This window comes from Hemiscyllium ocellatum, chromosome 18, assembly GCF_020745735.1.
Source record: "Hemiscyllium ocellatum isolate sHemOce1 chromosome 18, sHemOce1.pat.X.cur, whole genome shotgun sequence".
NCBI lineage: Eukaryota > Metazoa > Chordata > Chondrichthyes > Orectolobiformes > Hemiscylliidae > Hemiscyllium > Hemiscyllium ocellatum.
Window position 1 is genome coordinate 42,920,388 of NC_083418.1, and position 23,975 is coordinate 42,944,362.

Below are 23,975 nucleotides of genomic sequence, written 5' to 3' on the forward strand. Positions count from 1 at the left end.
CAGCCATCTCAGGAGCCTACCTGCAAGAAGTTTGGAAGCAACTTGGGACTGGAAGGCTCAAGGCCACATTGATGGGTCCACAGAAGGAAAGGTCATGACCACAGCCTCAATAGAACTCAGCCTTTAAAAAAAAAAATTAATGAGCCTATCCTTTAAAAGTGTCTCAATGTCAAGACAGCCAAGCATTCTCCAACCTGGCTCTGCAGTCTATACCTCTCTCAGTAGATGGTGAAGCTCTCTAGCCTCTTTCTCCAATGGCTTGGAGTGCTACAGATAAGCAAACTTCTAGCAATTTGTCCAGATCACCCCTATTTAGGACCTAAAAGTATATAAATTAATTGCCTGGTTCCACTCAGTTGTAAGCTAACTTGTCTTCCTGGCCTCTTCCGGGTAATTCCCCGGCAGGAGAAATGTATGAGGGAGTAATGCATGAGGGATTTTATTCCTGCTCCTTCGATGCTGCCTGACCTGCTGTGCTTTTCCAGCATCACTCTAATCTTGACTTTATTCCCCACCACCCTGCCTTCAAGCCCACCATTTGGATCCAGGAACTTAGTACCCACTGTGTCCTATTTGTAATGTGTCTTCTATTTCTAGTGCATCATTGACATGGAAAAGCAATATTTAATCCTTGGAGAGAAGGAAAAAGAGGAGATTCCATTTCTAGGAATTGACAACATTGAAGACTGGTAAGTACAATAAAAATAACCTGTCTGCACAAAACTACATTGCATTTCTATAATCATTTGATATTATTTTGTAAGTTCTATATTTAAGAAGTGTTAACAATATAGTAGGTAAGTGTATGGGAGTAATGTTGGCATTTGAATAGGATTTCAATTAATTGAGTAATCACACAATGACAAAAACTATGCAAAGAATTTGATTTTTTTTAAGAAAATGTGCATGCTGCAGACAAATGAGTTGATGTTAAGCCCTCACTTAACAGAAGTGGTATATGTTAGCTGAGTTGGATTTAAGTTATCAAAGATTGTCACCAAGTTTATGTCACAAAGTACTATTAACAGATGGTTCTGACCATTCCTCCCATCAATTGGCAACATTATCATCTTTACCTGCTAATGACTTCAGTAATGAAGGGAAAGAAGCTAACTGTGTTGTAGAGGATACCCCGAAAATAATGAATGGATATGCTTATCGTGAGAATGTGCACAAAAAATGCCAAGAATGGGATAGTGTACATCAATGTGTTTATTATAAATAGTGCGCAATGGGGATATGCCTGATGCAGGGTCAGAGCTTGCTTTTGAGTGTGAAATGGCTCACTCATACATTTGTGTAATCAAAAAATAGATCTAATTTCATTATTTATTACTACCTTAACCTAAAATGTTCACATTTTAAAAATATTCTTGAAAGACCTGCTTGAATTTTGTCCTTTAAACTAACAAATAATTATTTTCTTTATAGATCCAGCTCTCCATAAATTACAGATGAAAGTTGATTCTGAATTGAGTGGCAGTTAATTACAGAGATGCTCTTCAGTGGTTAGTGCACAAATATATGACCAAATATACAGTATATTGCTTCTGTAATTTCAATTTACTCATCTTGCTGCTTCAGCAGTGCCACTGGCCAGAATTACACTTTGGCTGTTAAATTTCCCAAGCATTTAGTTTATCAATTAAATCTAATTTTGATTATTTAGTATTTGCATCAAGGACAATATTAATTACAAAGAATATTTTACTTTGCTTTGTGTAGAAGTGTTGGATTTAATTTATTTTCCAAAGTAATATCGTTCTGTTTTATGGGATAACCTTCGTTCACCTGTGTACTCTGTGAAAGTGAAAGATTAACTTTATTACTCCTACTCAGACTTTGTAATCCTGGTGATTTCACTATATGTTAAAATCTGCTAAAGTCTCTAACTTTATTGCATATATTTAAATACTATAGACATTTAATAATGGCTACAGTATGACAAATAAGTGAAATAATGTTACATTCTGTGAGGTTTAAAGACAACTTTTATAAGTGCAAGCATCATCCGGATTATATGTGATAAGCCTACACTTGTGTAGAATTCCATACTTTAAACATTGAAAAGATTTCTGTTTTCAAAATAAGGCCTATCTTTTTTCTTGTGATCAATACATAACCATTTATATTTTCCAAATGTTGATTCTTGTACATAAAGAATCATAGAACAATTATTGGAATGATACATGACAATCAGCTGCACATTTATTTTTAGAGAATATTAATGTAGTCCTTTTAAGAATTGAGATGCAACTTGAACAGATTGATATACTTGGGGCATTCACTACTATCTTCAGTTGATTCTGATCACTTCTGACACAAACTGTGAACTTTAACTGTTCCATATCTATAGTAGGTGATAGAGTTTATTGATTTGCAGAGTACTATAGTATGAAATGAGGGGAAGATATGGGATTGCATCCTGAAATTTAACATGTATTTATTTGCTGGTCTTTGGTTGTCTTGGGAAGTCTTCCAACAAAGTAGGAAATTCCACTAGTGAATCATTCCAAAGTAACTTTTTGGTTTGCTCTCACATTGGCATAAGAGAGCAGTTAAAGGAGACAAGTAAGCTAAGTACTCTCTATCCATGAACTAAAGAGGGTTTAGTGATATTGGAAAAAATGAAAAACACAAGGATAGTAGAACATAGATCAATACAGCACAGTACAGGCCCTTTGGCCCATGACGTTGTGCCAAGCATTTATCTTAATCTAAGATCAACCTAACTTCCACACCCCTCAATTTACTGCCGTCCATGTGCTTACCCAGCAGTCGCTTAAATGTCCCTAATGTCTCTGACTTGAATACAATCACTGGCAATGCATTCCATGCACCCACCACTGTCTGCATAAAGAACCTACCTCTGACATCTCCCCAATACCTTTCTCCAGAAACCTTGAAATTATGACCCTTCGTGATAGTCATTTCTGCCCTGAGGAAAAGTCTCTGGCTAGCTACTCTGTCTATGCCTTGTACACCTCTATCAAGTCACCACTATTCCATCTTCTCTCCAGTGTGAAAAGCCCAAGCTCACTCAACCTCTCTTCGTAAGACAAGCCCTCTGATCCAGACAGCAAGCTGGTAAATCTCCTGTGCGCGCTTTCGAAAGTATCTATATCCTTCCTATAATAAGGCGACTAGAACTGGACACAATATTCCAAGTGTGGTCTAACCAGGGTTTTAGAGAGCTGCAGCAAAACCTCGTGGCTCTTAAACTCAATCCCCTTTCTAATGAAAGCCAAAATACCATAGACCTTCTTAACAACCCTATCAATTTGGGTGACAACTTTGAGGGATCTATGTACATGAACCCCACAATCCTACTGTTCCTCCACCCTGCCAAGAATCCTATCTTTAACCCTATATTCAGTATTCAAATTCGACCTTCCAAAACGAATTACTTCGCAATTATTCAGGTTGAACTCCATCTGCCACTTCTCAGCCCAATTCTGCATCCTGTCAATGTCCTGTTGTAATCTGCAACAGCCCTCGACACTATCTACAATGCCACTGACCTTTGCATCAAGGGCAAACGTACTAACTCACCCTTCCACTTCTTCATCCAAGTCATTTACAAAAAGCAGAAGCCCAAGAACAGATCCCTGCAGGACACTACTGGTAACTGAACTCCAGGTGGAATACCTTCCATCCATTACCACTCGCTCTCTTCTTTCAGCTAGCCAATTCTTGTATCCAGACAGCCAAATATCCCTGTATCCCACACCTCCTAACTTCCTGAATGAGCCTACATGGGGAGCCTTATCAAATGCCTTACTGAAACCCATATACACCACATCCACTGCTTGACTTGCATCAACATGTCTCATTCCATCTTCAAATAACTCAATAAGACATGACCTGACCCTCCCAAAGCTATCTTTAATCAAACTGTTTTTCCAACTAGTCATAAATCCTAATTCTCTGAATACTTTCCAGTGTGTTGCTTACCATTGATGTAAGACTGACTGGCCTGAAATTCCCAGGGAGTTCCCTATTCCCTTTATTGAGCAGAAGAACAACATTCACCTTCTTCAATCAACCAGTATTACTCCTGAGGATAATAAATACAAACATCAACAACTGCTATTCAAAACTACATCTCCATTCCACATAATCAAGATGAATGGCTTGCTGCTACAACAAATGCTATTTTACTGTCTATAGTATTTGAAGATGAAAACCTAATAAATTCATAATTGTTCTAGAATTCTGCTCAAATATGGCCATGAGTGGCAATTGTGTCTGGATGTTAGTTACTGGAGCAAGTCCGTATTTTAGATCGAGCATGTTGGGTGATATCTGATGCAAGTTAGTAAGAAGGTGTTTTTTCCTTAGCTATGAATTTTTATTGCTCTCAATTCGCCCTCTTGCCAGCTAACTTTTAAGTTAGGGGAGGTGGAAAGACAGTGGTGAATAATGTTCTGGTCATAATATCAAATACCAACAGAAATATTGAATGAATTCTTTGTATTTCTGCATTGAGGAGATAATTGGTCAGAGGGTATTTACGCTTTTCAGATGGACTGATTTCGGACCACTTACAGACTGGAATTAATCAGAACGATATGCATGGCATTCTTAATTAAAACAGGTATCACTTTGTTTGCATTTCAATTTTTGATAAAGTGGCTTGTACTCTTGATGGGAGGGTTACTGACTCAAGATACTTCAGTCAAGATATGTTCAATGGTCATGTTTTATCATCTTGTTGTTAACGTTTGTTTTCTTTTTAAGTTATTCATGGGCTGCAGACATCAATAGCAAGGTGGACATCATTTATTGCCTGTTCCTTTTTGCTCTTCTGTAGGTGGAGGTGAGCCATCTTCCTGAGCTGCTGTGCCACAGTGGGCAGCATGGTGGCACAGTGGCTAGCACTGCTGCCTCACAGCGCCAGAGACCCGGGTTCAATTCCCGCCTCGGGTGACTGTGTGGAGTTTGCACGTTCTCCCCGTGTCTGTGTGGGTGTCCTCCGGGTGCTCTGGTTTCCTCCCACAGTCCAAAGATGTGCAAGTCAGGTGAATTGGCCATGCTAAATTGCCCGTAGTATTAGTTAAGGGGTAAATGTAGGGGTATGGGTGGGTTGCGCTTCAGCGCGTCAGCGTGGATGTGTTGGGCCGAAGGGCCTGTTTCCACACTAAGTAATCTAATCTAATGTAAGTAATCTGATCTAATCAAAATAGCGTCCAGTGGTGATAGAGCAGTCATTTATTTCCAGGTTAAAGTGACATGTAAACTTGAGAGGATCTTGAAAAGAACAATGTTCCCATATGTTTGCTGTCCTTGTTTGTTTTTCAAATAGTAGAGCTTGCTGTCAAATAAGGTACTGTCAAAAACGTGTTGGTAAAACAGCTGAAGAGCATCTTGTAGATGGAACCGTGATCCTGCAGTGGAGAAAAAGTAGTTTCAGTTTTTGGATTATCAATCGGACAGCTGTTTTCAAGATGGTGTTGAGCTTCCTGAGTGTTTTAGAGCTGCACATGAAGTCAAATGGAGAGTATTCCATTGCACTTGATTTGCTCCTTGTGCACTGTGGTCAGGAGATGGGGAGTCAGGAGATGAATTACTTTCTACAGAATTCCCAGTCTCTGAACTGCACTTTGCTGCCGCCATACTTATGTGGCTATCCTAATTACCTCGAGGTGATGGGTATTGCCATTGTACAGCAGTGATTAGAATCCCTGTTACTATTGATAGTTATCACCAAGCACATGTGGCTACTTGAGCTTAGAAGTCTAAGCTTGAATGTTATCCGTACATTGCTACTTATGGACACAGACCGTTCCATTATCCAAGAAGTGGCAAATGAAGTTAACTGATTAAATCAGCTGTGAATATCCTCACTTTTGACCTTATGATAGAGGGATAGTTGTTGAAGAAGCTGAAGATGATTGGGCTAACAGCACTGCCCTGAATATCTCCAGCACCAATGCCCCAGAGCTGAGATGATGGTCTCACCAACCAGAATCATCTTTTGTATTTGGTATTACTAATGGAGGACTTTTCCTTGAATCTTTAATGATAAACTCCAACAAATGCCTTGATATCAAAAGCAGTCTCTCGCCCTCGTTTATGCTTGACCCAGACATTACTGACTGTGAGGCTGAGTGGTCCTGATGAAACCCAAACTGAGCAAAAGATGAATTGATGAGTTAAGTTCTGTTTCATAGCATTCTTGATTATACCTTCCAAAACTCGATTTTATGGTTAAGTTAGACTAAAGGGGAGGTCATTGGTTTAATTTGATTTGTGTTGCTTTTAGTGGACAGAACCTCTCTGGGCAATTTTCTTCTTTTTGAATAGATATCAGCATTGTAGTTTTAATGAAAGAACTTGGATGGAGGCACATTAATGTAAATCTTCAGCACTACGGCTAGGTTACTTTTGAGAGACATTGCCTTTGCTGCGTCTAATGAGTTTAGCTGTATCTTGATGCTATGCAGAATGTATCAAATTGGTTAAAAACTGATGCTGCTGAGCTCAAGAAAAGGCCAAGATGGATCATCCACCCAGCATTTCAGATGAAGATTATTGCAAACATATCTCTTGCACTCATGCTGGGTTTTGCCATTATCGAGGGTGGGGATGTGATGGAATCTATTCCCATAAATTGCTTTACTGTCCATTACTTTTCACAATGGGATAGGACAAGACTTCAAAGCTTTGATCTGATTTTTTTGTTCTGATTCTATTTTAAAGCATTTATATTCCTTTGCTTAGTATGTGCACTAAATTTTGTGTTCAGTAGGTTGACATCATAATTTTATGAATGCCTGGCTTTGCCTTACTGGCAGGTTCTTCTACATTCCTAATTAAACTAGGATCAATCCTCAAGCTTCATACTAGAATCAGGGATATTCTGGGTCATGAGATTATTGTTGATGGCCATAACTTTTCCATTAATGTTTTAGTTTTGAATTGCTAGATGGATTCTGATTCTATTTTAGTATGGTAGCAGTGTCACAATGGAGAGTACCCTCAGTTTAATGAGTACACCACAATAAGTGCAGTAATCACTCCTCCTACTACTGTCATGGATGTACCTGTGACAATTGATTGGTGATGACAAGGTCAGGCAGGATTTTCCTCTGGTTCTGTAATCAGCTGCTAAAGCCATAACTTTATAATTATGTTGCTAGGATTTAGTCAGTAACGGTTCCAAAAATAAGCACAATGCCACTTTCCCTAATTATAATAATCTAAATTATTATAATGCTCACTTCCTCTTCAGCTCCATAAACATTGGATCTTTAGTCTGATCATTAACAGCACTTGTAAACTTTTTCTGTTCATCTTTTTCAAGTAGTCTAATATGTATCAAACACTTTCCTCTGTTCTATTTCATGGGATGTAGTCAGAGCTAGCAAGGTTAAAAATCACACAACACCAAGTTATTGTCCAACAGGTTTATTTGGAAGTACTAGCTTTCGGAACTCTGCTCCTTCATCAGGTAGTTATTATCATTGCTGGCAAGGTTAGCATTTGTTGCACATCCTGAACTGCACATGAACTAAGTGGCTTGCAAGGTCATTTCATAAGACAATTGAGAATCAATATCATTCCTCTGGGTTTGGAGTCAGAGGTAGGCCAGGCCAGGAAAGGATAGCAGATTTCTTAAAAGCAATTGATTAACCAAATGGGTTTTTACAGCAATCAATGACAGCTTCATAGTTAACATTATAGGTTGTTTGTTAACATTCCAGATTTATCAATTGAATTAAAAATAGGATTTGAACCCATGACCCAGGGCATTAGTCAAGACCTCTGTACTACAATCCAGTGACTTTACTATTAAGCTACTGTCTCCCCTAATATAACATTAATGTGCCATTTACAAATATTGACTACTTTTTTATGCAAATTGAAGATTGATGCTTAACGTCTATAAATTGCCTTCAATGCTTTTCAGTTGACTAGCTGTATCACAAAAAAAATGAATCACTGCAATATATGTAGTGATAAATTAAGTCCATAAGGAACTCCAAAGCTATTGGGAGACACTCAAAGATGTAAAGGTGGAGAATAGGGTGGAGAAAATCCACCATTTCAGTCTTTCTATACATTATGCAGCAGTTTTCTTGCCTATTTCTTTTAATAATGGGAAAATTATGCTCAGATCTGCTCTGGACCTAAGACTGAACTGGCTTCTAATAGAGGTAAGGAGCTGGAATGGGAGTTTTAAGTGAAACTAACATTAACTATTTATAATCAGATGCAAGGTTTTTTTTCCCCAAAGCATCCCAATGACTGGCACTATCCTTTTGCAAGATTATCAATTTTTAGTTAGTTATTATTAGTAAGAACGTTCATAAAGATACAAAGATTAGTGGCAGTTTTTTCTTTATTTTAGATATAATACCCAATTAGAATACAGAATTCAGTTGAAATCTTATTCAGAAGATTTTCATTGTGAGATAAAAATTTAAGTATAACATTACACAATGGTGTTATAATAAATGAGACCAGCTGTTGTTTCAGACTCCTGATGAGTGCCTGTCTTTTTCACTGTTGGCCTTTTTGTACCTGTAACAAAAAGAAAGTATTTTGTGGTATAGACTTCTTTTTGTACCTTGTCTAGTTCTGTGATTTTTTTTAGGATATAAAAATTACATCCTGTTTGTGTTAAGTGTACGTAAAACTAAACAATTCAGGCATGTTCCAGTAATTCAATTTGTAAACAGTTTTGTTTGAACAGATTGTGTTCATGTGATTTGAGCTGTGCTCAGTAATATTATATGATTGTATATGTTAATTAAAATTAATTTACAATCGTACCATGAATGGTTGATTATTCATTTCAGGAAAATTGAATGCCTTGTCATGAAAGTAATCTATTTTTCTCTCAGCATGCGCTTTTAAAGATAATGGATATGTAAACTTCCCATTGTACTCTTCCCAGCCTTGACTGGCACTGTGCTTCCTTGAAAAGCTGATGGGCAGGATGATCCTTTGCCTCCAGAATCATTTCTGATTTCATGCTCTCACTCACGTAGGCTGTACCACTATTCCATTATGTTATCTGTAGCCTCAATGCTGACAACATTAAAGTGCAATGACTTTGAGGCAGACGGCAAAGTCACTGTTCAAAGATACATGATATTCAATGGTACCTGCAGTCAAGGAGTTAGTTGTTTGTATGAAATGAGCAACACTTGGCTCATGTCTGAAGAGGGTGCTGAATTCCCAATGGCTGCAACTTCGCCCGATCCAAAAGTAACAAAGACTCTAAAATACACATACTGAAATTGCAAGTTAACATATTTTCAAAGATACAAGGTTATTTACAATAATGATGAAGGAGGTGATAGCCTAACGGTATGGATGCTAGACTAGTAATCCAGAAATCCAGTTAATGTTCTGGAGGCTGTGGTTTGAATCCCACAAGGCAGGTGGTAGAATTTTAATAACTTTTAATTCCAGTTTTTTAAGGGCCTAATGATGACTATGAAACCATTGCTGATTGTTGTAAAAACCCATCACTAATATTACTTTGGGAAGGAAACTACCATCCTTATTTGGTCTGGCCTAGATGTAACTTCAGACCCACATCAATGTGGTTGACTCCTAACTGAACTCTGGACAATTACAGATGGCAACAAATATTGGCTTAGCTAGTGATACCTACATCCTGTGAATGAATGGAAAAAAAAGTCTGTGCCATCTGTGGACCTTCAATAAGTTTTAGTTTTCTTCTTTGTTTTATCACTCTATCTAAATGCAGTCCTGACATCCACGTTGGGTGGAGGCAGTCTGGTCTGTAGTTGACCTTATTGACGTGAAAGACTTAGCAGGTTATGCTTGTGGACATTTCATCTTCGAGGACTCAGACCTGTCAAAAGTATTCTGGCCAGTTGCAGCTTCTGTTTCTTCTGCTGTGTAAGGGGCTAGCATCTCTGGAGTATCAGAGGAAGTTCCTAGGGCTCGTAAATGTACTTTCTCTATCTATGGGTGCCTACAGCACCATCCTGTCTCCATGAGAGGAAGGGGCACTAAAATTGTATTGAAGTCTCTCCTCTTCCTCTTGCCTTGCCATTGATGCTGAACTACAATGGTTAGAGAAATGGATTGCAGGTCTGTGTGCAAAACTGACAAGTACTGCTGCACCTGAACCTCCATGGCAGTAGCCAGCCACACATCTGCATGCTGGAGCTAGCACAATACAGATGGTTTTGACTCATTCAACCTTCATCCAGTCAACTGATGCTGAAAAGGCTGCCTCCTGTTCCTGTGTATTTTTAATTAAATCATTAATGGCTGAGAACCTGAGGGTGCCTTCTGCCTGGGACTGCAGATTTGTCTGGACTCTAATAGTCTTCTGAATGCCAAAAAACTGGAGCATTTCCTTCCAAACCAATTGTAGAGATGTTAGTGATGTGCTCAACAGATTGTGCACCAAAGTGCAGAGTATACCTCAATAGAAAACTTATTGAAGTAATGGAGGGTGCAGGTGAAAGCATTTCTAGAGTGTTAAATGGCAGCCTTCTCAAAGGTAGAGGATCTGAGGATCACCAGTGCTGGTCTCTTCTTGAAGTTCACGGAGTACTGCTAGTGATTGCATAAGAGAGGGAATTAGTTGTGTAAAAGGGATAAAAGCCTTTGTAAGATAAGACAGAATTTTGAGATTGTAGACGATAAGCCAAAAATTTAAATTGTAACTAGCAAGCCAGTTATAACTTCTTTGAATATTTATAAAATTTGAACCTGATTGCACTATTTTGGGTAATCCATGTCATATAAAAATGAATTAATGTTTCCATTTTCACTTTTGCAGTAATTTTTCCAAAAGACACCTCTTCAGGGAATCTTGTGGAAACATCCATAATGATTCAAAGATACTGATTCCTATTTGATTTTAGTGTTGGGTCCTAAACAGTCTAATTACAGCCTGCTAAACAATTCTTCACGCGAGTTTTAGAATTAGATATGCAGGTTTAGTTGATTTTTGGAGTTTCTCCACTATCTGACACGTATGGGCCTAGCAAAATTTGACATTTTGTAATCCTGGCCTATGAGAATGTTTTCATGTTTTGATTTGTGCTTTCCTAATACTTAAAGGAAATCTGAAGATTTGCTGTTGTGTGTTACCAAAAGTTTTTTGTTTTTTTTTGAAGAACATGTTTGGGGAAAACATCAACTGGGGTAAAGTAAATTGCCTGATGTTCAGGTTCCAAAACTGATCTATCTCAAATTCTAAATAAACATGCCAATGTTTTCAATGGGGATCTGGGAAAGATAGAAAACATTCTACCAAATTGAAATTCAAAAGTGAAAATTGAGCTAAATGTTTCAAGGCTAGATCAGTACCTTAAATAACTTAAACAAAAGAGTGAGACAGAATTAGAGGCCAATCAAGATGGGAGTCCTTCAACCCAAAATGTGAGTCACTGGGCCACTTCTATCATACCAGTGACATAGAAAGATGGATTAGTACATCAATGCGATGATTTTAAGATCAGTATTGTGTACTGAGCCTTTTCATTTAATGATCTACTTAATGGACTAGCTGGAGGTCAACTTTTCAGTAAAATCGACCTTAGTTGAGCCTCTCTCCAGCAACATGATGATTGTAACACATAAAAGACAACTTAATGTGATTCAAACTGGAATTCTTTTGTATTTAAGTTGATTGGATGGAGTCCAGTGTTACTGAGATGACATTTCTGTCATGGGGAGAAACAAAGATTTAGATGCTGCTCTACAGAGACTTGAAGTATATGGCTTGAAAATGTGGAAAGACAAATGTGAATTTTTAAAAATCTTCCAGTGAATAATTGGGCCATATATTTGATACTTAGTGACCATACAAGTCATCAAAAATAAAAGTTATAAGTGAGGCACTAATAACTAAACATGTAAGTTAACTAAACTAACTTTTGGGGTAAATTATTATAGCAGGTTTGTCTGAAATCTCGCAACCACTCTCAAGTCATTGCACAATCCATTATGTCAAACAAGAATTGGAAGTAGAAAGATCAATGTGAAAGAACTTTTTTACAAGCCAAGAGGTTTTATTAAAGTTAGAAGCTCTTACCCATTTTGACTCCGTTACTGTTGCAACTAGCATGGGCTGTATTGCCATATAGAGTGACAGCAGTCATTTCTTACATATTACCCAATGTTGAAGAGAAGCTAACAGCTTTTGTGTTAAGATGTTAAACAAAGCATAAATGAACAAACATGGAGAAAGAAGCACTGGGAATCGTTTTGATATTAGATTTTTCCACCAATACTTTTATGAATAGAAATGTACCCTTTTAACAGACTATAGATCATTGACTGAAATATTTGAGTAGAAATTGAGGTCTGCAGATGCTGGAGATCCGAGCTAAAAATGTGTTGCTGGAAAAGTGCAGCAGGTCAGGCAGCATCCAAGGAACAGGAAATTTGACATTTCGGGCATTAGCCCTTCATCAGGAATCATTCCTGATGAAGGGCTAATGCCCAAAACGTCGACTTTCCTGTTCTTTGGATGCTGCCTGACCTGCTGCACTTTTCCAGCAACACATTTTTAGCTCTGAAATATTTGAGTCTCATACAGGGTCTAATATTGGCAAGCTAGATTTTCTCCAGCAGCAAGGTGAATGCAGAGGTGGGAGTTGTTGCTATCAGTTCACATTTATTCAATTAATTATTGGTCATCCAACTTAACTGGAAATGCTGATAGGTTCTCTAGATTATTTTTGCCACATGAATTGACTACAAAGAATCCTCATGTGAACATTTTCTACTTTGAACAAGTAGAGAAAACTTTGGTAATAGCAAGACAAGTAAAGCAGTACACCACTATCAGAAAAAGTAGAATTGAAGCTATACATCACACACGATAGAATTATTTGCATAAGCAAAATGTCTCCTGGGGGAATGACCGTCATCTCAGCTAAGGAAATGTGTTAAATCAATGACACAAAGGTCACTGTCAGTATGAAGGAGATAGCCAGAGTGTTTTTATTTTGGCAGCGAATGCTTGCCTTGGAAATTGAGGAGAAGGTGGAAATATAAGCAGTGTGTTCAAGAGTTTGCAACCTACTCTCATTAGCACAACTAAACCATAGGATTGGCTAGAAAGGCCAGGGCAAATAATCCATATAAACTCTGCTGGACTTTTTTTTTTGAAGAGTGAAATTCTAATTGACCTGAAGTTGCTATCATGAGGGTGACATCTTCAGAGACAACCATTGAATGACTGGGTGAGGGCTTTACAAGGTTTGGTCATCTGGAACAACTTGTAATGATAATGTTCCACAGATTATATCACAAGGACAATTGGAGTAGGAGTGAGGTTAGTGAGGGAGTCGATTGTAACCAGAAAATAAAAGGGATGGGTTGTGTGAATACCATATTGTACCAAGGAACCATGAAGGTGTAGGGAAATTAGATAACAGAACAAACTTAAAAGCTTTGTATCTTAATGCATGAAGTATTCAGAATAAGATGGACAAATTGACAGTGCAAATCAATGTAAATGAATATAATCTCAGCCATCATGGAAACACAAGGAAACCAAAACTGGGAAGTTAACATTCAGGGGTAAGAGGGATGGAAAAGGTGATGGGTAGCATTGTTAATACAAGATGAAATGAGGACAGCTGTGAGAGATCTGGGCTTGGATGCTGTAGAGTCACCTGGGCAGAGGGAAAAACATCAAGGGAAAGAAGACGTCGGTAGCAATTGTATACAGACACCAAACAGTAGGCACTTTGTGGGAAAGGCTATATATCAACAAATGATGAGCAGGTAAAAAGAATAGAGCAATACTTTTGAGTGACTTTAATTTTCATGTTGATTCAGTTAATCATATTGGAAAGAGTAGCTATGACAATGGATTCAAAGAGTGCATTAGGGATGGCTTTCCAGAACAACATGTTGTAGAGCCAACCATGCAACAGGCAATCCTGGATCTGATAATGGATAATGAGGCAGGTTTAACAAATTACCTCCAAGAAAAAAATGCCCATGAAGTAGTGATCATGACATGATAGAATTTAACATTCAGTTCAAGAGAGAGAAACTTGGGTCAAAAACAACTGTTTTTGATTTAAGAGAAGGGAATTACAATGAAATGAGGACTGATTTAGCTAAAGTGAATTGGGCAGATAGGTTAGCACGAATGTCAATTAGCAAGCAGCGGTAGACGTTTAAGGGATAATCCATGACTCTCAGCAAAAGTATATCCCAGTAAGGAGCAAAGATTCTAAGAGGGAGATAAACTAGCCATGTCTAACCAAGTAAGTTAAGGAAGTAAAAGCATGTAAAGAGGCCAAAGTCAGTAACAGTCTCAAAAACTCAGATAATTTCAAAATGCAGCAAAGGAGATTAAAAAGATAATAAAGGCATAGAAAATAAACTATGATGGCAAACTAGCAAGAAATATAAAAAACTGCCAACAAGAGCTTCTTTAAATATATAAAAAGTAAGAAACGTGACAAAGTAAGTTAGGGCCTTTCGAAAATGAATTTGGGAGACCTTTATGGTGAACAAGGTAATGACAGAGGAGTTAAACAGATATTTTTCATCAGCCTTAGCTGTGAAACATTCTTTAGTATCGATGGGATGTTTGAATTATGTGAGAAAGGTTTTAAGTACCATCACTGGAGGGTAGTATCAAACAAACTAATGTGGCCAGAGGCACATAAGTCCTCTGGTCCTGATGACGTGTATCTTAGGATTCTAAAATAATTAACTACAGAGACAGTGGATACACTGGCTGTAATTTTCCAAAAATTGTTAGGAGTCTGGGGAAGTATCAAAGGGTTGGAAAACTGATAATGTAACACTCCTTTCAAAAAGGGATGGAGGCAAAAAAAGCAGGTAACTATAGGCCAATTAATCTAACATCAATTGTTGGAAATGTATTGGAATCAGTTATTAAGGAAGCGAATAAAAACATTTGGAAAATCATATCTAATCAAGCAGAATCAGTCTAGCTTCATGAAAGGGAAATTTGAGTTTCTTGAGGAAATCTCAATGAGAGTGGATAGAAGATGTGTTGTATTTGGACTTGCAGAAGGCGTTCGACAAGCTACCTCACAAAAGGTTAATCATAAGGTAAGAGTCCAGTGTTGAAAATAGTATATTGGCATGGATACAGAATTGGCTTTTGGGCAGGAAAAAGCCAGGAAGGAAAAGGGGTTCCTTTTCAGGTTGGCAACCAGTGATGTTCCACAGGAACCAGTGCTGGGAATGCAATTGTTTACAATATATTTCAATGACTTGGAGGAAAGAATTGAATGTACCATAACCAAATTTGTTAGACAACACAAAAATAAGTGGAAAGGCAGGAATATAAACAACTTACAGAGAGCTATAGATGGATTCAGTACCTAAAATAAAGGGAGAAAGCAAGGACTGCAGATGTTTGAGATCAGAGTTGAAAAATGTGGCGCTGGAAAAGCACAGCTGGTCAGGCAACATCCAAGAAGCAGGAGAACTGATGTTTTGGGCATAAGCCCTTCAGGATTGTTTGCAGGGGGAGAAGGGGCCTGAGAGATAAATAGGTGGGGCTGGGGGTAAAGGTAGCTGGGAAGGTGATAAGTAAATGGAGGGTTCAGATGATGGTGATAGTTTGGAGCAGAGTGTGGAGCGGATAGGTGAGAAGGACGATGGACAAGTAGGACAGTTCAAGAGGGCAGTGCTGAGCTAGAGGGTTGGATCTGGAATGAGGTGGGGTAGGTGAGCACATATCCTCCACTTCCTGCAACTCTACCCTTGAATCCCACCCCTCCAACCGCAACAAGGATATAACTCTCCCATCCAGTTCTGACCTTCCATCCCACTAATCTCCAGATACAACGTGTTATTCTCCGCCATTTCCACCACCTACAATTACAGCCCACCACCAAAGATATATTTCCCTCCCGGCTCCTATTGGCATTCCACAGAGACCACTCCCTCCAAGACTCCTTTGTTAGGTCCACATAACCCATCGACCCGCTCTCCACTCCCAGCACCATCCCTTGCTGCCAAGAGGTGTAAAACCTGTGCCCACACCTCCCTCCTCACCTCTGTCCAAACCCCAAAGGATCCTTCTACATCCAGCAGAGACTTTCCTGCACATCCAAACACATCATCTACTGTGTCCATTGCTCTCCATGTGGTCTCCTCTACATTGGGGAGACAGGATCTCAACTTGCGGAACGTTTTAGGGAATATCTCTGGGACACACGTACCAAACAACCCCACTGCCCTGTGGACTTCAACTCCTCTTCCCACTCCGCCGAGGACATGCAGATCCCGGGCCTCCTCCACCGCCAAATCCTAGCCACTCGATGCCTGGAGGAAGGACGCCTCATCTTCTGCCTTGGGACGGTCCACTGACACGGCACCAACATTGATTTTTGTCAGTTTCCTGATCTCCCCTGCCCCACGTCATCCCAGAGCCAATCCTCCAACCCTTCATTCTCCTTTCCACCTATCCTTTCCACCCTCCCCTCTTACCTATCAACATCACCCCTCACCTTCCCAGCTACCTTTCCCCCCACACCCCCTCCACATCCACCATCCTATTTCAGCATCCCCTGCCCCAACATTCCTGATGAAGAGCTTATGCCCGAAACTTCGATTCCCCTGCATCTCAGATACTGCCTGACCTGCTCTGCTTTTCCAGCCCAAACTTTTTGACGAAGTTCTTAAAATGTTGGCAAATGGAGTATAAAATGGGAAAGTGTGAAACTGTTCATTTTGGAAGGGGGAACAAAAGAAAAGAAAATGATTTGAATGGAGAAAAATCACAGAAAGCTGCGAAGTTCCTTGGGGATATTTGTGCACAAAACACAAGGGTACCACACAGATGCAGCAGCTAGACATGAAGATTCATGAAATGTTGGGCCTTATTTCAAGGGGTTTGGAGTAAAAGTGTAGGGAAGTCTTACTGCAACTATGCAAGGTGCTGGTGAGACCACATCTAGAGTACTGTAGCAGTTTTAGTCTCCTTATTTAAGAAAATATATCATTTCATTGGAGGCAGATCAGATAATGTTCACTAGGGTGCTTCCTGGTACAAAGGCTAAACAAGTTGGAAAGGCAAGGATTGATTAGGGATAGTCAACATGGCTTTGTGCGTGGGAAATAATGACTCTCAAATTTGATTGAGTTTTTTGAAGTAGTAACAAAGAAGATTGAGGGCAGAGCGGTATACGTGATCTATATGGATTTCAGTAAGGCGTTCGACAAGGTTCCCCATGGGAGACTTGTTAGCAAAGTTAGATCTCATTGAATACAGAGAAAACTAGCTATTTGGATACAGAACTGGCTCAAAGGTTGAAGACAGAGGGTGGTGGTGGTGGAGGGTTGTTTTTCAGACTGGAGGCCTGTGACCAGTGGAGTGGTCCTCTACTTTTTGTCATTTACATAAATGATTTGGATGTGAGCATAAGAGATACGGTTAGTAAGTTTGCAGATGACACCAAAATTGGAGGTGTAGTGGACAGCGAAGAAGGTTACCTCAGATTACAACAGGATCTTGATCAGATGGGCTAATGGGCTGAGAAGTGGCAGATGGAGTTTAATTCACATAAATGCGAGGTGCTGCATTTTGGGAAAGCAAATCTTAGCAGGACTTATACACTTAATGGTAAGGTCCTAGGGAGTGTTGCTGAACAAAGAGACCTTGGAGTGCAGGTTCATAGCTCCTTGAAAGTGGAGTCACAGGTAGATAGGATAGTGAAGAAGACGTTTGATATGCTTTCTTTTATTCGTCACAGTATTGAGTACAGGAGTTGAGAGGTCATGTTGCAGCTGTACAGGACATTCATTAGGTGTGCAATTCTGGTCTCCTTCCTATGGGAAAGATGTTGTGAAACTTGAAAGGGTTCAGAAAAGATTTAAAGGATGTTGCCAGGGTTGGAGGATTTGAGCTATAGGGAGAGGCTGTACAGGCTGGGGCTGTTTTCCCTGGAGCATCGGAGGTGGAGGAGTGACCTCATAGGGTTTACAAATTCATGAGGGGCACGGATAGGACAAATAGACAAAGTCTCTTCTCTGGGGTCGGGAAGTCCAGAACTAGAGGGCATAGGTTTAGTGTGAGAGGGGAAAGATATAAAAGAGACCTAAGGGGCAACTTTTTCACACAGAGGGTGATACATGTATGGAATGAGCTACTAGAGGAAGTGGTGGAGGCTAGTACAATTGCAACATTTAAGAGGCATTTGGATGGGTATATGAATAGGAAGGGTTTGGAGGGATATGGGCCGGGTGCTGGCAGGTGGGAATAGATTGGGTTGGGATGGCTGGTCGGCATGGATGGGTTGGATTGAAGGGTCTGTTTCCATGCTGTACATCTCTATGACTCTAAGTTTTGTCTCTACTCACTAGGGTTTAGAATTTGGGCCAGGAGCAGGTGGGACTAGTTTAATTTGGGATTGTGTTCAGCAGGGACTGGTTGGACTGAAGGGTACGTTGCTGTGCTGTATGACTTTGACTCTATGATCTCATTGAAACTTGTATGAATCTTTAGGGACTGGACGTGGCAAATATTGAGAGGATGTTAGGGGAATCAAGGGTTATGGGTGAAAGGGCAAGAAAATGAACGTGACGAATGTCAGATTGGTTGTGATCCTGTTGAAAGTAGGCTCGAGGGGCTGAATGGCCCAATCCTGTTCTTATGATCTTACAAGAGTTTATGGACTGTCTAAGTGCAGCAGAATGAAACATATCCAATAAGCTCTCTATCATCCAGCCAGAAATGGTTTTGGTAGAAATGTTTGTTCAGACGATGAAATATTCCTTAAAGATAACTTGAGAACAAAAAATCACTGTCTAAAAGACTGAGCCAATGTTTTTTAACATACCACAGAACAACCCACTAGATGACTGGCATTGCTCATGATAAAACACCAAAACACTAAAGCGTAAAAGTAATGAGAAAAATAAGATGGTGACTAGAGTGCACCAATAGCCACTCTGGAATTGACATCACCCAGAATGTCTTTCTTATTGACTGTTGTAAATTTGATTGTGAATGGTTTCACTTCAGGAACCTCTGACGTAAAGGGGAAGGGATGTTACATATATGGTAGGATGGTAGACTATCACTTTAAGAGTCCAGTCATGATAATGTCATCTGCCGTTTTGAGGAAAATAACTCAGTTTAACCTTGCTGTTGTTAAACATTTGGGCCTCCTGGTCTTGAAACATATGTTTTAGCTTTAAATCTAAGGTTTTCCAGAAAGTTATGAGCAATTTAACAATAAAGCAGTTGATATTGACTACATATCATATGTGAACTCAGTTTTGAGTGAATCTTAACATATTGTTACAAATACCCACAAGATTGGTACAAGGTATTTGCTACCAGAGACTCCTCAAATGATTCTACTCCGTGTAGCTCATTTTATTTGATTTAATGTCATGAGATTCGAGGTCCAAAAATATTATTTAGGAGAATTTCTTCTAACAGAACAATGAATCCTCAATGTTGGATTATGTGCCTACACATCTACAGGACTCATAGAGCATAGGAGGAAACCTCAGGGGCATTCCCAGTTGTCTATGCCATGCTAGTATCTTATTTGTCTCTGCGTTCTTAGCTCTGTTAAGCAATGCTATCTCTAGTTTATCTGTCAAATAATGAACTCGATCCGAAGACTATCAAGCTCATTTCTGCCGCATGCAAGAATTCCATTGCTGTATTCACTGTCAAATCTAAAATACAGTATAGAACCTGACATTTCAGTCACTTGTGTTAATTTTTGATACCATACTTATGAAGTGTCTGACTTATTGATTTAAGGCCACAGATTACAACAAGTGATGATGGGAAATAAACTGCTTTTTGACTTGAGGTGTTTTGACTACAATCAGAAGGATAGCTCCTTCATTTTTGGAGGTCTGGTAGCTTCTGACTGAAACATTCACACCTACAGCTGTTCAGCTAACTGGGAGTCAATCACATAGTTGATGGCAGCCAGAAGGTCTTTAACATCAACAATGAGCTATCATCTCCCAGACCAATCAGCAACTAGACTTTCCCCACTGCTTGAACAAACAGCAGTGTAAACAGCACTTACAAGGAGTGTCAAGCAATTTGCTTTTTAAAAATGCACCAGTTTTCCACAGTTTTGGTTTTTGAAATAGTCCTTCTTCCACTTCAGTCAACAGTCAAAAATACAGAAAAATAAAAAAATGTGATATTTATATTCCGTTTACCAAGTTACTCTCTAATTCAATGCTCTATAATGAGACTTAGTTTTCACGTAGTTTTAATAAAAGAAATTTATTTCACAAAATGAACTGATACTTATGGCAACAGAAATGTGCCGATTGATCAAATATTTTAGTTGATCAAGAGATCCACATAATCAATGTAAAAACACACACTAAGTAATAGAAACAGGGGTAATTATGCAGAGGGTATACTGTTATACTTAATTTAGAGCATAAGTCACTTCAATAATTATGCAACTTTGGCTTAAATAAAACTTACCACAGAGCCTTCTCTCCCACACCCTCAACTGACTACTCAGACATTGTGATGATACAGTAAACTCCTGACATTTTGAGGTATATAATTGTTGCTGGTTTATCAAGAATTCCAGTTCATAAAGTGCTAGTTAAAACAAAGTTTGCTGTAATATTGAATAAAATAAACAGCTATTTTGAAAGATTTTGAAACACAGTAAAAAATACAATCCAATCTATCCCAACACCATCACTTTACAGTACTAGAATACCAGATAGAATTCCCTTCTCTATCACTGCTGTAGGATGGACTTGACTGTTTCTGTTGATTCCTAATCTTGATGGTTTGACAACCTTTTCCATGAATTTAGACTTTCTCAGCTTCAAATAACCCCTTCTGGGTTCTAACCAGACACTCTGGTCTGGAACTTTCACACTAAAACACTAGGTAATCTATTTCCTAACAGTTCCAAATTACATAATTTCTTTAGGAGAATCTATTTCATAGAGTTCAAAATACAGCACAAATTCTGTCATAGGAAAGAATTAGACACTCCTTGGACAGTAATGTGGTAAAAGGGTGTGATCTTCAATCATGTTTGGACAAAGTGACATGCATTTCTATACACCAGCAGAAGACTAGATATGGCTGGTTGCCTCAGATGGATCACCAGCTCAGTAACATTACCACGGCACACAACACAAAGACAATGATTATATTTTCTTGATATTTATGTGGATGAAGTATAGGGCAGCATGGTTGATCCTAAGCTAAGTAATTGACAAGTTTAATAATACACGTAGTGGAGTGACAAAGAGGTTGATTAGATTACCTACAGTGTGGAAACCGATGCTCTGAATAGCAACCCACCCAGACCTATTTCCCTACCTGACATTTACCCCTGACAAATATACCCAACACTATGGGCAATTTAGCATAGCCAGTTTACCTAACCTGCACATCTTTGGATTGTGAGAGGAAACCACAGCACCAGGAGGAAACCCCCACAGACAGTTGCCCAAGGTCAGAATCAAACCCAGGCCCCTGGCACTGTGAGGCAACAGTACTTACCACTGAGCCACCATGCTGCCCTATAGAATTGGGAATCTTTGACATAAAAATGGAAGGTGAAATGATGTTTGCAACTAATGTTATCCCCCAACTAATGGGGAATTATGAAGCCATGGATCCTTGTGGATTCAGTGCTAACAATGAACAAGTGATGTAGAGTGAGAATACAAATCATTGGGCTGAAATGCTGTGATTGATATACAAGATGGTCCAGCCGGAGCTCCTCTACTCCACCTGTTCTTTTTCTTTGTTTTTCTTTTTTTCTCCCTTTAACCCTGGAGGCAATTCCAGACCAGCACACGGGGAAGCAGCCCCAGAGCATCGAGGGCAGTGAGTCCCGGAGAAGCATGCAGGCAGCAAGGCTTGGAGCAGCAAGAGCTGAGTTCCAGAGTAGTACATTGGGAAGCAACCCTGAAGCAGCGAGTCCCGGACAGAGACCGACCCAGGGGAAGCAGTCCTAGAACCTACGTTGGCGCAGCTAAGTGCCAGTAGAGCGCACAATGGAGGCTTGGAGTGGAGTAGGGACAGCTGTTAAACTAGAGTCTGCAGCGGGTGGTCAGACCATGTGTAGAGGCCCTGCACTGAGGTCCTACAATGTAAAGTTTATTTGGAATTTTTTTAACCTGACTGTAATCCTTTAATGATGCATTATTTATAATTTATTTTTAAAAGAAATTAGTGTATTATCAGATAGATCAAACTATTCACATATCACACATTTAAAGATTTTGAACTATTTAATAAAATAATTCTATTTATGCCAACATATCCTATTATTGTACTCAAACGCTAGAAAGAGTGCTCTTCACTGTCTCACATAGGATTTAACTTGGTTGTGGCTTTGGTTCCCAGTCTGAGAAGGTGATCTCCTCTGATTTGTCATATATTTGAAGTTAAACTTTCAGGGTTTTAACCAAACGCCTCTGCTCTGGAACCTTTAAACAAAACTCCTTATGCTGAGGCAATCTATTTTTTAAACAATTCTAAATTACCTTATCCTTTGCTAAGAGGAACTGCATCATTCAACCAGCTTCAGCCAAAACTTATGCAGAACTGCCAAACTGAAATTTTAAAAAAACTTTATTTTCCCCCAAAATAAGTATGTTTCCTCTAAGACTCCCCTCCAAAAATTCTAGAATCTTCAAACTGAAAACTTAATCCAGTATACCCTTTACTTGGCTCATGGATAAATTCTCTAAATGTAAATACATTCAAACCCCTCTCTGTCTCTCTCTCTCTCTCTCTCTCACACACACATGTTGTTTTATTAAACAAAAAATACCATGGCTACAGAAATATTGACATGTTAATTATTAAGTCAATCCATATATACAGAAAATCCATGTCACTAAATCAAATTCAAATATTGAAATCAAAATAAATAATATCACAATATATAAAGTACACACCTTACATCACAATACATACATTGGAGGTCTGACAAAGTTTGCACTTTTAAGTAGAATTGCCAAGTAGTAAATGAGGGACATAGCAAAATTGGTTTCAGCACCATCTTTATTATGTGATTTGAGCGCAAAATCATGAGGGATTGAGATAAAAGAAATAGGAGGAAGCTTTTCTCACTGATGCAAGGGTCAGAAACCACAGGTTGCATATGTGAATTGAATGACAAAAGAACCATAGTGAGATGAGGAAAAATCCTTTTATGCAACGTATGGTTAGAATCTAGGTTTCACTGCCTGAAACCATGTTGAAGGGAGAATCACGACTTTCAATTTGCAGGGTTGTAGTGAAATTGTGGGGGAAGCAGAAATTGTTCTTCCAATTAGCCAACTAACAATGAACCAAATGATTCTCTTCTATGCTGAAACATTCTATGATTTCTTGTTGCATTGATCTGTGCCAGTGTTCTGATTTAACAGGCTTGTTAAAATAGATCAGCAGCACTTGAGTGGTGTCATTTGAAAAGATGGCTCATTTAGTCAGCTGAAATCTAGCAGTGACTCAGAGGATGGCTTTAGGTAGTGGTGTTTTATTTTGATGTGACAAACTGCACGTACAATAAATCAGTCTTTACTAAATAATGAAATAAAAATAACTGTGTTTGACATATTTTAATGTAAAAATATAGTAGCCACTTTTCCAAAACTTTAGCAAAATTCTTTATTGCTGATGTCTTGTGAACCAACATGCAATTTTCAAAATAAAGCATTTTATGCTTCTCTTGCTGGAGAGTTTGTCAAGGTACAAATATTTTGTAACCCTTGTAACTTAACAACTGTCAAATTCAGGCAAAGGCTCAGGCACAGTTCCCCACCCCCCACTGCTTTACAGAGCTGAATCAGTCTTCGATGCTTTGCACTGATTGACATCAAAAGATCACACTGATGTAGAATTAATAGAACACTGAGAATGACTTCCTTGGAGATAGAATGGTGGGGTTTAGATGAGCTATTTTGCTAAAACATGCACAAAGGCAAATGCAGTTGAAATTATACTAGTCAATAATTTAAGTATTTATTGTTGAAGAAATGCACTTATTCCT

The 23,975-nt window shown here is 38.9% G+C and overlaps 1 protein-coding gene across 1 annotated transcript in view; it reads left to right on the plus strand.

Moving 5' to 3' along the window:
* The window catches only part of LOC132824295 (nuclear receptor-interacting protein 3-like), a 38,313-nt gene extending 16,352 nt beyond the window's left edge, over positions 1 to 21,961 (plus strand). Inside the window, exons 6-7 of the mRNA XM_060838638.1 lie at positions 598 to 689; positions 21,751 to 21,961. Of these exons, the coding sequence (XP_060694621.1) occupies positions 598 to 689; positions 21,751 to 21,961 (303 nt within the window). The remainder of the gene's footprint in view (positions 1 to 597; positions 690 to 21,750) is intronic.
* The last annotated feature ends 2,014 nt before the right edge of the window (positions 21,962 to 23,975 follow it).